Source organism: Podarcis cretensis (genome assembly GCF_951804945.1).
Source record: "Podarcis cretensis genome assembly, chromosome: 15".
Taxonomy (NCBI): domain Eukaryota; kingdom Metazoa; phylum Chordata; class Lepidosauria; order Squamata; family Lacertidae; genus Podarcis; species Podarcis cretensis.
In genome coordinates, this window is record NC_137185.1 from 8,204,524 (window position 1) to 8,220,533 (window position 16,010).

General features: G+C 43.0%; 2 protein-coding genes and 1 long non-coding RNA gene across 42 annotated transcripts in view; 2 read left to right on the plus strand and 1 right to left on the minus strand.

Moving 5' to 3' along the window:
* Positions 1 to 16,010, minus strand: part of MSI2 (musashi RNA binding protein 2) — a 413,369-nt gene that overhangs the window by 368,361 nt on the left and 28,998 nt on the right. The window lies entirely within an intron of this gene.
* LOC307204577 (G2 and S phase-expressed protein 1-like) lies at positions 1,482 to 3,257 on the plus strand (the record flags this gene model as incomplete). The annotated part of the gene is given in 4 exon segments (XM_079956182.1): positions 1,482 to 1,582; positions 2,576 to 3,044; positions 3,048 to 3,053; positions 3,057 to 3,257. Coding segments are annotated over 4 exon segments (777 nt in total).
* LOC307204439 lies at positions 7,308 to 11,786 on the plus strand. The gene is made up of 3 exons (XR_013833694.1): positions 7,308 to 7,953; positions 8,627 to 9,214; positions 9,752 to 11,786. It is a non-coding gene; the product is annotated as an uncharacterized lncRNA (long non-coding RNA).

A 16,010-nucleotide genomic window follows, 5' to 3' on the forward strand; every position in this document is an offset into this window, starting at 1 on the left:
TAACCCGAGGCACTATTTCTGGGTTAGCAGAGTCTGTAACCTGAAGCGTATGTAACCTGAATTACCACTGTACTAGCATGTGCTTTTTTCCCATATGCGAACACTGGAACAGCCACACAACCACCAGCAGCATCTGAAGCAGGGATGGGGAGCCTGGTGCATTCCTGGTGTTGGACTCCCAACTCCCATCACCCCAAACCGTTGGCCACACCAGGAGAAGCTCTAAGGCATCATGGGTAGGCAAACTAAGGCCTGGGGGCTGGATCCAGCCCAATCGCCGTCCAAATCTAGCCTGCGGACGGTCCGGGAATCAGCATGTTTTTACATGAGTAGAATATGTGCTTTTATTTAAAATGCATCTCTGGGTTATTTGTGGGGCATAGAAATTGGTTCTTATCTTACTGCTGAAAAAGTTTGCTGACCCCTACTCTAAGGCTTGGGGAATAGGCGCTTTCCACCACTGTGTCTGCAGAGCATTAATAAGGCACCACTTCCTTTAAAAACATTGCTACATTAAGTTATCTGCCTTGAAGTCTTCTTATCAGGCAGAAAATCAGGCTGCAAATATTTTAAATAAATGTTGGAGGGTATGTTTTGCTTGACAGTATCTAGTCAATGAATGCTGGGCAGACTGCAGAGGATTCTGGGGGCAGAGCTGCTGGTAGACCAAAGGCATGGTAGGCGAAAGGCAGCACTGTAGCTGCTCATGATCAATAATGTTGGACAGGGTGCCTTGAAAGGTGCTTACCCATCACTAGTGATCCTTCTCAAAGAATTCCTGATAAGCTTTCAAGGAAGCTCAGGACACAGTTCAAACATTACGGCTCCAACTTTAAATGGGCAACACTGGCGAAGATTGCTGTATTTCCTGCTGTATTTCCTCAAAGGCAAGAAGCCTTTCCATGCAGTTTCCCAATGATTCTGTTTAGGGAGGGCAATGTTGCAAAGGAACTACTGAATCACACCAGCAGTAAACATCAGACTAATTGCACTGGTATTGGACTACCTCTTGCATGTGCAAAATAATTCCTAGCACAAGATATTAAATTAGCAGAGAGAGAGAGAAAGTATAAACTATACTAAAATCCTACAATATATGACAGCTTTATTTTTGCACTTTGAATCTCCAAATTCTGTACCCAGAACTGTAAACTGTAATTACACTTGCATGTATCTCTTTTGTATAATTAATTCTGCTTTCAAGTTTCAGGGATTAACACTGAACAGTGGTGAACAACAAGCAAATATGGGGTATGCAGGTTAGATCTAAATGGGAAACAGCACAGGAAATAGCACAGTGGTAGGAGGGGGAGACAACAAAGGTCCAATCCTGATTAAGGCTGCCATCCTGTACACAATTATATGGGAGTTAAGTCCCATTTAACTCAATGGTACAAACAGCACAATCCTATTCTTCTGTGTTCTTGGGTTTAATGAAGCCTCTGACAACTTCCATATGTTCCACTCTCCTCTCAAGAACCATGAGAACTACCAACTTGCTTAAAGAAAAAAACAATGAAGAACAACGAAGGATTATGTCCATTAAGCAAAAAGATTCTCAGAACGGCAACCTCTGCAATAAGTGCTGGAGTCTATCTAAATTGTGCTGGGAACTGCAGAGTACACATAAATATATATATATATATATTCAAACAGTCGGCTGAAAGATTAGGCTGGAGTAGAAAACCACACTGTAAATTCACCAGGAATGGACAGGATAGAAAATGTCACTGAGTTAGAGCAACAAACATTTTGTACTCCAGACCACCTACAGAGCCAAAGATATGGTACACGGTGCTCCATAATGTCCCTTAATTTAGAAGTATTTCATCTTGCAACACTAACACATTAAGGTACATTTTAAAAAGAAGCCATTTTCAGTTTTCATCTCACAGCTATAACACTGTGTTATTGCTGAAAGGCCAGGAGAGCAGGTATGGGAACAGCTAATGCATCAAACAAGGGCTTTCGAGAATGTAAGAAACATTACAACATGTAAGCAATTCTAAAACAGACTCTTGGGTTGGGGTATTGTTTAGGCAACTTGGGGAGGGGGCGCATTCTGTTGCTGTTAGTAGTGCTGTTAAAATTGTTTTAAATTATTTTAAACTGCTTTTTAACTTGTGAATTTTTAAATTCGGGGACAAGACAGGTTGAAAGCATATTACATCAGTCCTGGTCCGACTGCACTGGCTGCCAATCAGTTTCCAGGCCAAATTCAAAATGCTGGTTTCGACCTATAAAGCCTTAAAATGGCTCAGGACTACAATATCATGGTCCCCATATAAATCCAGATCCTATGATCATCCTCTGAGGCTCTTCTTCATGTGCCTCCTCCACAAGAGGTCCAGAGCGTAACAACATGAGAACAGACCTTTCCTGCAGGGGCTCCCCTGAATATTCTTCCCAGAGAGACTCACCTGGCACACTCATTGCATGCTGTATATTTAGGCACCAGGCAAAAACGTTTCTCTATAACCAGGCCTTTGGCTGATTAACATTATAAGGCCTTTTAAATGGCGGACTCATTCCTCTTAGCGTGTCGCTTCAGCCAGTCGTATCATGGATGACGAAGGAAAACAACCTTGCATTCAGAATGTAAAATGACAGAGGCCAAACCCAATGAGTGTGTGAATAATGATTTTTGCCACCTGTCTGACGAAAAATTTGACTTTGACCTTTCGCTGTCTCCTATAAGTGAAAATGAGGGTGAAGTTTTTGTCGGGCCCATGGGCCATAAAGAAAAATGCATTGCGATGGCTCTTAAAGCAACGAAAGACCCAATTCCTCCATCACCACTTGCGGATGAACTAACACAGAGCCCCATTTCTGAGGAGAAATTTGTGGAGATTTTTAAGGAAGCTCACCAGATAGCAATCCAGATACAAACTGGAAGCAAAGCAAAAAGGAACAACGGCCGCCAGCTGGAAGAGCGAAAGACAGAAGCTATAGAAAAATTTGTGCAAGAATCTAAATCAAAACTGAAACTCCTTGAGAAAGGAATAGTGATGGATCAAACCCCAAAGGAAGTTAGGAGAGAGACTTAATGTGTGTGAGAGAGTCCACTCACCCCACGGCCACCTTCGTTTCAGAAACATTCTAGGCAGCCGATTGCAGGGATGGACAGCTCTTGTTCTCCACAAATTCCTCTAAATACTTCTAGTCCTGCCAGAATGAGCAAATTGCCCCACACACCACTTGCATCTTTAGCGCAAGGGAAGAGTGACACAACAAACCGAGCACAGTTCAGACTGTAAAAAATGCATCTGCATTTGGAAATGGTCTCTTGGCAGCGGGATCTGAGCTCTCCTCTCATCATTTTTACAACAGAAGGAAATAAAGAGAACTTAGATTCTCTTCTTCTGAAGTTTTGATTTCTTGAGCAAATCTCTTAACCTGGAAGAGTTTGAGCGCAAAAACTGATGTTTCACTAAGCAGGGTGTGGGTGGGTAACAGATGAGTAAAATAGACGTGAAGTTTTAAAACTGAGCACTTGACCAATGTAATGTTTATGTGTTGTTAAGGAATAATAATAAAGACTGCTTAAATATTGATTACTCTGTACTGTCAATAACTGATTGCAAATGCCTTGTGTGTTAAAATGTCTAGTTTTCCACAAATTTGTCAAATGTCATGAATTAAAATAAAGCAAATGCATTCAAAAAAAAAGGCCTTTTAAATGTGTTTGTATGTAGTTTGTTTTGTTTTTGCTTTGTTATGTATTTTGTGTTCTCATTTTGTATTTTTACATTGTGAACCACCCTGCGATCTTCGAATGAAGGACGGTATACAAATTTAATAAATAATAACAGAAGCAATAATAAAATCTTTAAATAGTACACACACACACACACACACACACACACACACGTACGTACGTTTCCAAGGGGAGAAAACACAGGGAAATTTCCTCCCTTGATCGAGCAGCTACATGCTCAAACGACCCAATTAGTTCATATCTGCCTAAATTTATTTAACATGCATGATCTGGTCCATGAAAGCGCATGAATTTTCTTTTGCAGAGGTTGGAATCCCATCCAACCACTTGGGGTAGGGGCAGAGAGGAGAGAGATAAAGGACCAATTCTGAGTATCCAGATGGTCCAAACACACATGCCCATTTCAGCCCCATTTATAAACAAATGGTTCACAAGTTTGGATATATTCAAGGTTAAACTGTACATTAATTGTGGTTACAGTTCTGAGTGGGGGGGAGAGAACACACAAGGTCCATAGCTTGGCACAGAGCCCCATAGTGTCTCACCCAGAAGATCCCAAGTACAACCCCAGGCATCTCCAGTCAGGAATTACCCTAAGGGAAATTAGGAGCTTCCCCCCCAAAAAAACCATTTCCGTCTATCCCATTGGCTCCCCCAGCTTTCAGTCACTGGATATTTGCATTTGTGCACAGCATACTCCTTGCTCCCCTTGCCACTTCTCTGCTCACCCAGAATTGCTGTTTTTCTTTTCTTTTCTTTTCTGAAGTCAGTTGTTTCCAATTAACAAAGCTCAAGCAGCAGGCTGGGAAATACCCCTCTCTGCCAGAGAGCTGCTGCCAATCAGAGTAGACAGTACTGGGTCTGATGGACCAATGGCCTGATTAAAGTTCGCCTCATCCATTATCATGGGCATAGCCAAAGGGGAGCAGGGGGGCAGCTGCCTCCCCCCTTAGATCAAGTAAAATAATAGAAATATTTAACTAACTGACCGATCACGTCGGTTTTGCCCCTCCCCCAAACCCCTCCCCTCCCCCCAAAAAATCCTGGCTACGCCCATGTCCACTATACACCCAACTGATCACTGTGGGAGAGGGCAACCTGCAGATACCATCTTATCAGGAGATCTGTTCCACACGAAGTTGGAACAGGGCCAACAAAGTAGTGGTCCCAACCCCTTGGAATTCCTTCCTGTTCCCTTTCCGGCAGCTACCCTATTGCGTGTTGAAGCCTCTCCTCCTTTCATCAAGCCTTCTAAGTCAAGCATTTTATCCAAGTCAGTATCTGAATTTATTTGAAATTGGTTCATACACGCAGCTATTTTCCTATGTATGGTTATTTAATTTTTAAATTTCTTTTCTTTACTTTTTTGTCGTCGTTACTACATATGCACTGGCTTCAACTGTTCCTGCGGACTCAAGATGTTTTGCATATGTTTTTTACAGTATCGTGAAATGCTTTTGAGATTATTCGTAGGAAGCGATTCATAAATGAAACAAAATAAATAAGGCAGGTGCGTAGTATTCACAACTACAGCAGTGTTATCGACAAAGGCCAATCACACACATACATCTGCACATTAGAACTGGTGCCTATGGCATATAGAGCTAGTAGGCAGGCCCATTTATGGCATTCAGTGTGTAGAACAAGCAAGTGGCGACATTGCTGCTCCTTAGGGATAGCACAAAACATTGGGGGGGGGGGAACCACTTCTTATCCCACCCTGCAACAGCATCCCTGAATGAGAGGAGGGCAACACTAAAGAAGAGCTAGCTCCCTGCCTACCCCCCTTCCCCAAAGAACAGCCGCCGCAAAATTTCAGGGAAGTTTAATTCATTATTAGGGATCTCTTCAGCGCTTTTACATGAAAAGCGCTTCCCTACAAGCTCCCAAGTCAGTTCGCAATACCTACTTGAGTGTTGCAGACAGGGAAACGAAGAATGACAAGAGAACCACCAACCCAGGGCCACCCATCAAGTCCAAACTGGGCTGGGATTTGAAACAAGGTCAGTCGTGTCTCCCTCAGTTCGATCCGATGGACCACACTAAGACTTCCCTCCCCTCTCTCTCCCGTCCTTCCCAAGTTAGATTTAGGAGCAATTGAGGAGATGAAAACAAGATGCTGTATTGCTTTAAGTAGCAAGGGATATTAAAACATCAAATGAAATGGGACCCCTCCTTTTACGAGCTACTTATAGTCGAAAGGGCTGCTTTTTTTCTTCCCCTCAAGCATGCAAACACACATTAAAAACATTTTTAAGGGACCAACGAGAGTTGTTTTAAAAACAGGCAGCAGACACCTTTTTTCCTCCGTGCAAATTTAAAAATACACAGAAAGAGAGAGAGAGAGTGAGTTTAATGCTTCAGGCTTGGTTATTCCCTTTTGTAAAACCTTTTTTCCACGTACATATTTTCTTGGGAAAAAGAAATGGAGGGAGGGGGGTAGAAAGAGAGAAAGCTTAGCCCCACAAAGGAGTATGAAATAAATTGCTTTAGCGAAGGTTAATAATATCCTGTCGCCCTGGTAAAAGACTCAATTACAAAACCTTCAGAAGAGCTCCCAAGGAAGCCATCTGCCCGCAGTGACAGAGGCTTAAACAGGCAAAAATACGGAAGATGGCTAAAGTGTTCCCCCCCATACAAGAGGGACTGGATGGGGAAGGAACAAGGGCAAAGAATGGGAAGACCATGAAAGAAAGAAAGAGAAAGATACAAAGAAGGAGAAGAAAGGTTAAGGACTGTGACCTGAGGACTCAAGGTTATATAAAAGAAGAAAAGAGTGGGGGGAATCCAGACCCAGAAAAGCTATAAATCACTGGGACACGCAATTCTCCATAATCTCAGGAAAGAATTATGGCCCAGGGAGACCAGCACTAATTTTAGTATTGGAATTATTATGCAGGAGGGAACATGAATGAGCAATGCCCATCTCCCTGCTCCTAACAGACTGATCTAGATCAGGAAAGCTCCAATGAAGGAGAAAGGAGAAAAGAAAGTGGGGGGAGCCTTTTGGCCAAACCTGCAAAAAGAAGCCCAACCAATGTGTGTAGAACAGGGATGGTGAAGCTGTAGCCCTCCAGGTGTTATCTGCACATGCAACACCTACCATCCTCAGGTCAAATGGTCAGGAGTAAAGGGTGACGGAAGTTGGAGTTCAGCAACTTCTGGAAGGCACCGAATTGGGGAAAGCTGGTCTTCAATCGGGACCCTCTATTGTTCAAGACGGGTTGCAAGAACAGCACTACTACCATCACATAAATACATCAGAGAAAACTGAGAAATGCATGCTTGGGCTGAAGATCACTCTTGGGTTTGAGACGTTTGAAGATTTATTTTTCCACTCTAGCACCTGTTCCCCAGGGTCACAGGCCGGGGTATTCCCCAGCTCTGCCACCCGAATTAATTTTAGCAGGAGATACCAGGGACTGTCTGCATGCAGACCTAGTCTGGACAAATGATTCATCGTATGGTCAAAATGTTGATGGACTGAACCACTTGGGAATAAAAGTAGCTGATAGCACTCTGCAGTATTCCATGGTTTTGGGAGGATGCTTTCAGGTAGAAAAATAGTACATCAGGAAAATGGAGTTTTCCACACGCAAGCAGGAAACAAAACAAAAACAAAAAACTACCAGTAAGTCTTCAGACATGCAACCCCTCCAACAGCCTGGAAATAGTACAGTCCAGGAATAGGTGAATGTGAACACAGACTTATACCTAGTAAGGTAAGTGGTACATCAGGTCCCAGTAATGTCTGCTCTGATTGGCAGTAACTACCTATGGTATAGGAGCATTACTACTAGAGATCTTCTAGCTTGCAATGTGGTGCAATGAACCTGGGACCTTCTGCATACAAAGCATAAGCTCTACCACCAAGTTACAGCCCTGTATTTTACATGGAGGCCTCACCATGACATTTTTATGGGTCAAAGAAAGCCACCCCATAACAAGACCAGCCCACAATAGCCTATTATGCTGTAAATAATTTGCTAGTCTTTAAGGAGCCCAGACTCTGCTTTTTGTGTTTTAACAGCAATATGGGTCTCAACGTAGGGAAGAAGCCAGACACAGTTTGAGATTCAACAGGCAGCAAACAGGAACACACAGAATTTTATATTCTCTCGTGGCTGGATTAAGGAGTTTTACCTTTTCCGCCTGCCTGCACTCAGCCTGTGCCCACTTCAAGGGCATTTAACTGCCTCCGTTTCCAATTATTCCCACTCAGGTAGAGCCAAAAGGTAAAAACAAGCAGGTGGTGTGATGTTATCTGCTTCTACCTCTCTTTTTTTCTTTTTCCATTTTGGTTAGGTTCCATAGAAGCAAATCTAAAAAGAAGTCATCCACAACAAGAGGAGAGCTGCACCTGCCAAACAGTTTTAAGAACATTATGAAAGAGCAAAAGTTCCTTTGATCTCTCCTGTGTTAAAGGAGCTTGCTATTGCATGCAAGCTCCCAACATGGGGTGCGGAGCCTAATTTTCAAAAGAGATTCCAGTGATATGCATTAACCTAAATTAGAGGTTATTAAGAAAACATGAAGCGGCTGTCCAGTAAGAGAAAAGGAACTGGCACCCAGCATCTTTTAAGGCATCAAGCACAGGGCCAAATCCAGCCCTGAGGACCACCAGGTGGACCCTTCAAGTTACCCAGTTACCCAGGTAGGAACAGTGTCTGTGCTCCCCACCTGTAAAAATCAGGTGCCAAGATTTGCTCAAAAGATAAATGAACTGTGAAATGGCAGACGGTGCCCTGGAGATTATATCTCCTCCATCACACGATGTGTCCGTGGTTCTCAGTAACGAGCAAACAAGCGGAGCACCCTGCGCATGCTCAGAGGCATGCTAAGTTAGATGACGGGGGCTGAGCCCTGGCATTCACAACTCGTGTTATTTCTTTGTATTTCTCCAAATAGTTCTGGCTGGCACACACGGTTCTCTCCCCTCCCTGCAACATTGAGAGGTGGGTTATGCTGAGAGAATGAGAGTTAGTACCTGGCTGAAAGCCATCCAGTGAACTTTGCAGGTGAGCATGGATTTGAAGTCTGTTGCAAGTCCAGTGCCGAAGCAAGTATACCATGCTGTGCGTCAAGAACTGGGTATTAGCTGAGCTCTTTCAGTTCAAGACTAAGTCACAGCTCATTTCATTCTTCAGGCATCACTTCCTTGTATGCAGCCTTCTAATCGCCAAAGTACACCACTGGCCTCTTAAACTCAACTTTATTAGGAGCTGCCATTTTGCACTACTTGAATTGTCTGCTTATAGTGTTTTTGCTACCTGCAGCCCAATGTTGGCGGGTGACACTCATTAAGTAGTCCATCCAATATTTCAGAATGCATGACCCTCTTTCTCCTGTTAAATACTAAACGCAGGGTCAAAACCTGAAGGTCAACGCACACAGCAGATGCAAATTTGTACAATAAAGCTTGGTGGTTTCATTTTGCATGAAAAGCAGACTCGGGAGGCTCCAATTGAAGTCAAGAAGCAACAGAGCTTTACAAAGGTAAATATCAATGTAGAAGGTCTCAACTGGGCAGGTGAGGAGAGAGAAGCGGCCTGGGGGAGTTTTTGAGCAGGAAAGTAACCAAAAGAATCAGCCCCTCCCCATGGCTCTCAGATCAAAGCCTTCAGTGGCTGCTTTTCTTTTTAAGTTGTCTTATTACACAAATTCATGTGTTGTTTGCCTCTGAAATCCCAACTTTTACAGGCAAGCAACATGTCTTCCCAACATCTAGTCAGCCACATACGAGTGCCCTTTCACGCTGAATATATTTGGATGAGTGGGCAGAAATCTTTTGGATTCCGAAGGATGAAAATGTTGGATTCAGCTATACTGAAAGACCTGCCGTTTTTGGCTCTAATCTTTTCATTCCAGCTGGATATTTTTAATTGTTGTGGCCTGCTCTGGGACCTCAGGGTGAAGGGTGGGAAATAAATCAAAATAATACTAACTGTGTAAGCAAGAAATGATGCCTAAATTTTCTTTCTTTTGCTCCTTCATCCCTCTTCATCCCTTTTCCTTTTGTGTTGTGTCTTTTAGATTGTAAGCCTGAAGGCTGGGTCTGTCTTTATCACTGGGATTTATAGAGGGAGCCTGAAAAGCAGGATTTTAAAAATACTTTGAGTAAATAAACAAACCGTGCTCTTTTAATTTAAAAAAAAATTCTGAAAGCAATGTTTTATCGCAACTTGTACCAGCTAGGATTACCTTTTGAAAAGAAGTGCGAACTAGGAGTCCAAAGGATATAGGCTGTTATGTTTTGCAAAGCCAAGGATGCATCTGTTCTAAGAAAAGGGAACATTCTCAAAGTTACCTTTCCCAGAAGTTGTTCAGTCTCATGAAAGAATAAGGCAAGGCTGAAGTAGCCAGAGCTTCCCACTCCTTCGCTTGGCAAAGCACCATGACGGTTTCCAGCAGCAACTAGATAAGAGATGCAGGGAACTCTTGAAGAATACAAGGAGTGAAACATCAAGGACACTGCAAGGCAGTTCAAGGTCACTGGTTGCAAAGAGGAAGGCTAGAAAGACACAGAGAAACTCCAGACACCGCGCGTGGCTGTGCATACGTTCGGCATACGACAGCCACATTACTGACCAGAATCTGTTGGTCGCAAGATATCTCACTAGTTTGAAAACAGTTTTGCGGACTTCTTATGCATTTTCAGGCACAACTGTAACTGTTTTAACCTTGAAAGACCTCTATAGCTTGCAGCCACTCAAAGGACCACCAGCTCCAACAGGATGACCCCATCTGTCAATTAAGATAATCAGAGGCCAGGTGCTCCCCACCTGACCCTCTTTCCGATGTTTTGATTGATGGACAACAGGCAAAGTCCTTTGTATCTGAGCAGACCGCTGTGAGAACAGACAACACTGAGCTCGATAAACCAAGACAGCTTCCTATATTCCTAGGTTTCCCTTCCTAGTCCTCTCCTATGCAACCTCATGTGACCAGTGACCTATTTGACAATATTTTTAAAAACCTAATCATCTAACAAATAAAGCAGAGCAAGTCCACAGTGAACAGAATCCATAATGCCACTGCCATGCCATGGCACCAGTCCCCATGATGACCAGTAGAAAAGCATTTGGCATCACCTAGAAGGGGGGGAAAGGGTGCAATGCTGCGTCAGAAGGCACCCAACACACACAGCTCCTGCTGTATCACAGGACTACAGCCAAGATGCTCACTTTACCAAAGAATAGGGACGAACTGGATTGACAGCAAAGGTTTGCAAACTCATTTTATAATGACCTCCCTAAGTCAAGAAAAACAGCACACTATTTGGGCATCATGAAGGCAGAAAGACAGCTCAACCAGCAGCATTTACTGTCATCCTTGCCCAAGGGCAGAGAGAATTCCAAACAGAAACTGCACTTTTAAGAAGGCTTAAAAAAAGAAAAAGAAATGTGTTGTGTTTGTGTGTGGGCAGAAAAGAAGGGGTTGCCTTGTGGATTTACCATGCCGTCAATCATCACAGGTATAGGACATTGTTCTCATTAGGGAAGAGGTGGGTTGACATTCCACCATGAGTCCAAAACAGGAATTAAGGGAAATGCATTAAGGCCAAGGATTTATACCTCTCTGAACAACCTTAGTTTACTTTTAGTGGACACACACTTCACTTTAAATGCCATCTGGTCTGCTTACTTGTGGAGGGTGGTAGGAGAGAAGAGAAACCTACATCCACAGGGCAGCCTATAGGATCTTCAAAGCATTGGTTAGCAAATCTACTTTAAATACCACAGATTCAAGACTGAGAAACACGCCGCACTGATGATTCACCTTTAGATGCAGATGAATCATAACACGGTCCAGCAGCAAGGTGCAAAACATACTGTGTGAAACCTGCCCTGTCTAAAACCCAATTTCTCCTGTGAGGAAACCTTATAATTTTTAGGTAGAGCTTCCAGAAAAAGAGAAGAGAGCAGAATTAGATCGCTAATGGCTTTCCCCTCCAGATCCATTTCTGGAACAAGATTTTTAAGGTTTCTCACGTAAAAAACCTCATAGAGAACCCAACGAGCTGCCAGAACCAAAATTGACGTGTTGAAAACATGTGTGGGGTGGATCCAAGGAGGACAGCTTAAACTTAAATAAAATTTAGAAGTACAGTGAAGCAGGCATGTTTTTCCCCCAACACACAAGTTCAGCCCAACCATATTTAATGCAGAACTTGCTTGAGGGCAATTTCAATTTCAAATGAACATTGCTGGCTTTAGTGATAGACAGCCGTGCTGCTCAAGTCCAGCTACTACTTGCTCTACAACCATGCGTGAACAGTCCTTTTAAGATAAACATGGCAACAAGGAAGGCTTTTTGCTATGGGCAACTTGGGCCATGTCCAAAACTTGAGCACAGCCTTCCTCTCCTCAACCCACCTGGCTATACTAAACTCATTCTCTGCTCTCTAATTCCTGGCTCGGCGTTGGCGTCACCATGTCCTGCTTTCATTCATCGTGTGTGTCAAGAGAGGCAGATAGTGGAGAATCTATGCAAAGCAATCCTACGTAGGTCTTCTCAGAACCAAGTCAAGGTAGGTCTTCATAGAACCAAGTGAGTTCAAAAGGACTTACTCCCACGTAATCATGTACTTACTTACCACGTAATCATGTACTACTTTCATGTCTATATTGTCTTTTGCACAGGAGAAGAATGGGACAAAGCCATAAAGAGTTGTCTCTGGCTCCTGTGAATCTTCAGCCCCACCTATCATTAGTTACTAATTATTTAACTACCCGCCCTTCACCCTGAGGCAGCGTTAGAAACTCAGATATATAAGCTAGGCACCAAATGGCTCCATAAACCAAGGTTACTGCTGCCAAAACGGAATTTCTAGTTGCCATTTTGGGGCAAGATGGCTCTCAAATCTTATTTTTCAAATGATGGAGTAACTGTGATTGGTTCTCAGTTAAACATCTGGCTAGTTCAAGTGGCAACCTAGAGCTAGGTTAAGAACTTTGAAAACTTAAAAGAAGAAAGGTCACTTTATCCACGGACAGCCCGCATATATATTGGCCTATTTTTTTCTTAATGAACACAGACCGTTCATAATGTAAGAATATTCTTCACAACTGTGAACAGGGCAGTGGGGTGGGGAGAGTTAAGCAAAGACAAGCTACAACAATTCACTGTAATGTTGTTCACTGCTCCTGCTCAGGCTGCACAGAAAAAGCATTTTGGTTCCTGAAATTCATTCCAATTATGCTGATAAATTATAACTGATAGAATTCTGCCTTATTCCAAACAATCCCTGTCCTTAGAGGTTTGAGGCAATGTAAAGAGTGGCAGAGAGCTCTTGCGAGATATATCTGGCAAGGGAAAAGACCCCGAATAAAAATGAAAATACTGGTGGATAAAAAAGAAAGAGGGGGTTTTTCCTTGCCAGATTTGAGTCTTTATTATGAGGCGGCATGTTTAGTATGGTTAAAGGATTGGATAAAATTGGAAAATACAGATATATTGGATTTGGAGGGCTTTGACAACAGGTTCAGGTGGCACTCGTACCTGTGGTACGGAAAAGTCAAGATACACAGGGGCTTTCTAAATCATATCTTCAGGGGACCAATATTCCAGGTATGGGAGAGGAACAAAAATCTTCTGGAAAGAAAGACCCCATGGTGGATTTCACCAATAGAGGTGTTGACTATTAAGAAAACTAATATGGAAGAGAAGAACGCCACATATAAAGAACTTATAATTAAAACAGAGCAAGGCATCAAACTTAGACCATATGAGGAGATAAAAAACCAATTCACTAGCTGGCTGCAATACCACCAGGTGAATGGTTTGTTAAACGAAGATAAAAAAAAACAGGATTTGAAGATAAAAAATCTAGATTCAATACAGAAGTGGTAGAGGGTGAGAGCAAAACTTTATCTAAGATCTATAATATATTATTGGATTGGTACACAAAAGACGAGGAGGTGAAGGAGGCAATGATAAAGTGGGCGATGGATATTGGCCACAATATTGATTTTGAAAGATGGCTGGAATTATGGAACAACAACATAAAGTTTACAGCTTGTACGGCATTGAGGGAAAACATCTGGAAAATGATATACAGGTGGTATCATACGCCTGTGAAACTGGCTAAAATGTACAGACTAAAGAATAAAAGATGTTGGAAATGTGGAGAAGCAGAAGGCGACCTCTACCACATGTGGTGGTCTTGTAACAAAGTGAAAGCTTTTGGGGAATTAATTTACAATGAACTTAAAAAAATTTTCAAATACACTTTTCCCAAAAAACCCGAAGCCTTTCTGCTGGGAATGCCAGGTAAAGAAATTAAAAAAGAGGACAAAACGCTATTCCTCTATGCCACCACAGCCGCAAGAATTATGTTGGCGCAAAACTGGAAAATGGAAATCATACCTAGTATAAGTGATTGGCAGGTTAAAATGGTAAATTATGCCGAACTTGCTAGATTAACAGATAGAATACGAGACCAAGATGAACAGAAATTTCAAAAAAATTGGAGTAAATATTGGAAGTATATTGGAAACGAACTGTAGAAAGCACTGGCGGTTTTGGAATAACACTCACAGAGAAAAACCAATATTTAAGATTAAAAAGAAAATACGTGACCGTGGAATTTATTCGATACTTACCAAAAGGGTGGAGGGGAGTCCAGGGCCCTTAAACAGAGCCCAAATATAGGGAATTTTGTGTTTGTGTTTTTGTTTGTGTTTTGTATAAATGGGGAGAGAACACAATGCGCTATGTAAATAATTTAGAATTAATACGTTTATTAATATATGTGCACTATGCTTTTGCCTTGATATGTGTATTTGTATATTTTGAATAAAAATGTACTGGGAAAAAAAAAATAGAATTCTGCCTAGGCTGTGGTATCAGTGTATGAAAACAGTCCAGATCCAAGGATTCCCAGGCATGCACCTCCAGATGGCAGAGATATCAGGCACCCTTCTGGCAGCGAGGAATCTTCACTTGGTGGCAAGTGGCCGATAATCAGGTGCAAAATGCACCTTGCGCCTGGCTAATTTCAAATACTGCCCTGAGGTCCGAGGACGGGTTACAGCATCAAAACACAGTACTGTATTAAAAACAACTTAAAACAACTTAAGTTTCCCTTTCCTCTGCCCCACCAATCCCAACGGGCACCGAGCACTATTAAGCGGCGCCCAAGAATGGAAAGGTAAAAGTGAGAAGTCAAGGGCAACCCAACAGATAGGCAATCAATTGCAACCGAAGTATTTGAACTCAACACCATGGCCTATTCAGGTCAAAGCAAGAACAGAAAGCTCACACAAACCACACACAACTCATACTGTGCATGCACATTCGCTGTTTAAAAAAACCCCTCCTGCAAGTACTTTTGAATAGTCACTGTGCACCCAGAGGCTATGTGTGTGTGTGTGTGTGTGTGTGTGTGCGTGCGCGCGCACGCGCGTGCGAGTTGTCTGCTGTTGCTTTGATGTGAAGAGGTCATGGTGCTCAGTTCATGTATTTTGCATGGCTGGCAGTAGGGAGCAACATCGTCAGCCTTGGAGGGAGAAGACAAGTGAATAAGCAGCAGCGAAAGGAGTGAAAAGGCCTCCTGGCCAAGAAGCCCAAAAGCATGGAACCAAGATGGAGTGTTCAAGCTACAGATGGAACCCAGCTCTTCCCTGCATGTGTTTTTAGAAGGCTGGAAGGAGCCAGTTTGACAAAGATGGAGGAATTACAGGATGAGCTCTTGGATTTTGTAAGGCACACCTTTCCCCTGATGTTCTTAACTCACAGTCAGCTAGTGGTGAACATCACTGAGGCCAGAGGAACATCGCCTGGCTGTGGGGCATGAAGGCCACTCCCCGCAAAGCCCTTTCCACCTGCCCTAGGGGGCGAAGCCCACACTCACCCAGCCCTACTGAAGAGGCTCCTCATGAGGCCAGGGGAACATCGTCTGGTTATTGTTTTATTGGTTTAATATGCTGTAAACCGCTTTGAGATTTTTATTAAAAATATAAAGCAGTATAGAAATAAAATAAATAAGTACATCAGGCGCGGGGAACCTTTGGCCCTCCACATGATGCTGATCTACAACTCCCATCAGCCCTAGCTAGAGTGGTCAATGGCCAGGGATGATGGGAGTTAGAGCTCAGCAACATCTGGAGGGCCAAAGGTTCCCCACCACCCCCTGCTGCCATGCGCTGAATTCAGCATCTAGCACACCATCTTCACTGCAACTTTGAGCACTTGCCAAGGCATGTTTGGGGCAGCATCTTGTGCACACAGCCACACACAGCCAGGCTGGAAGCTGGCACATGGACCCTTTTCAGTGTGCTCCTCCCACAGC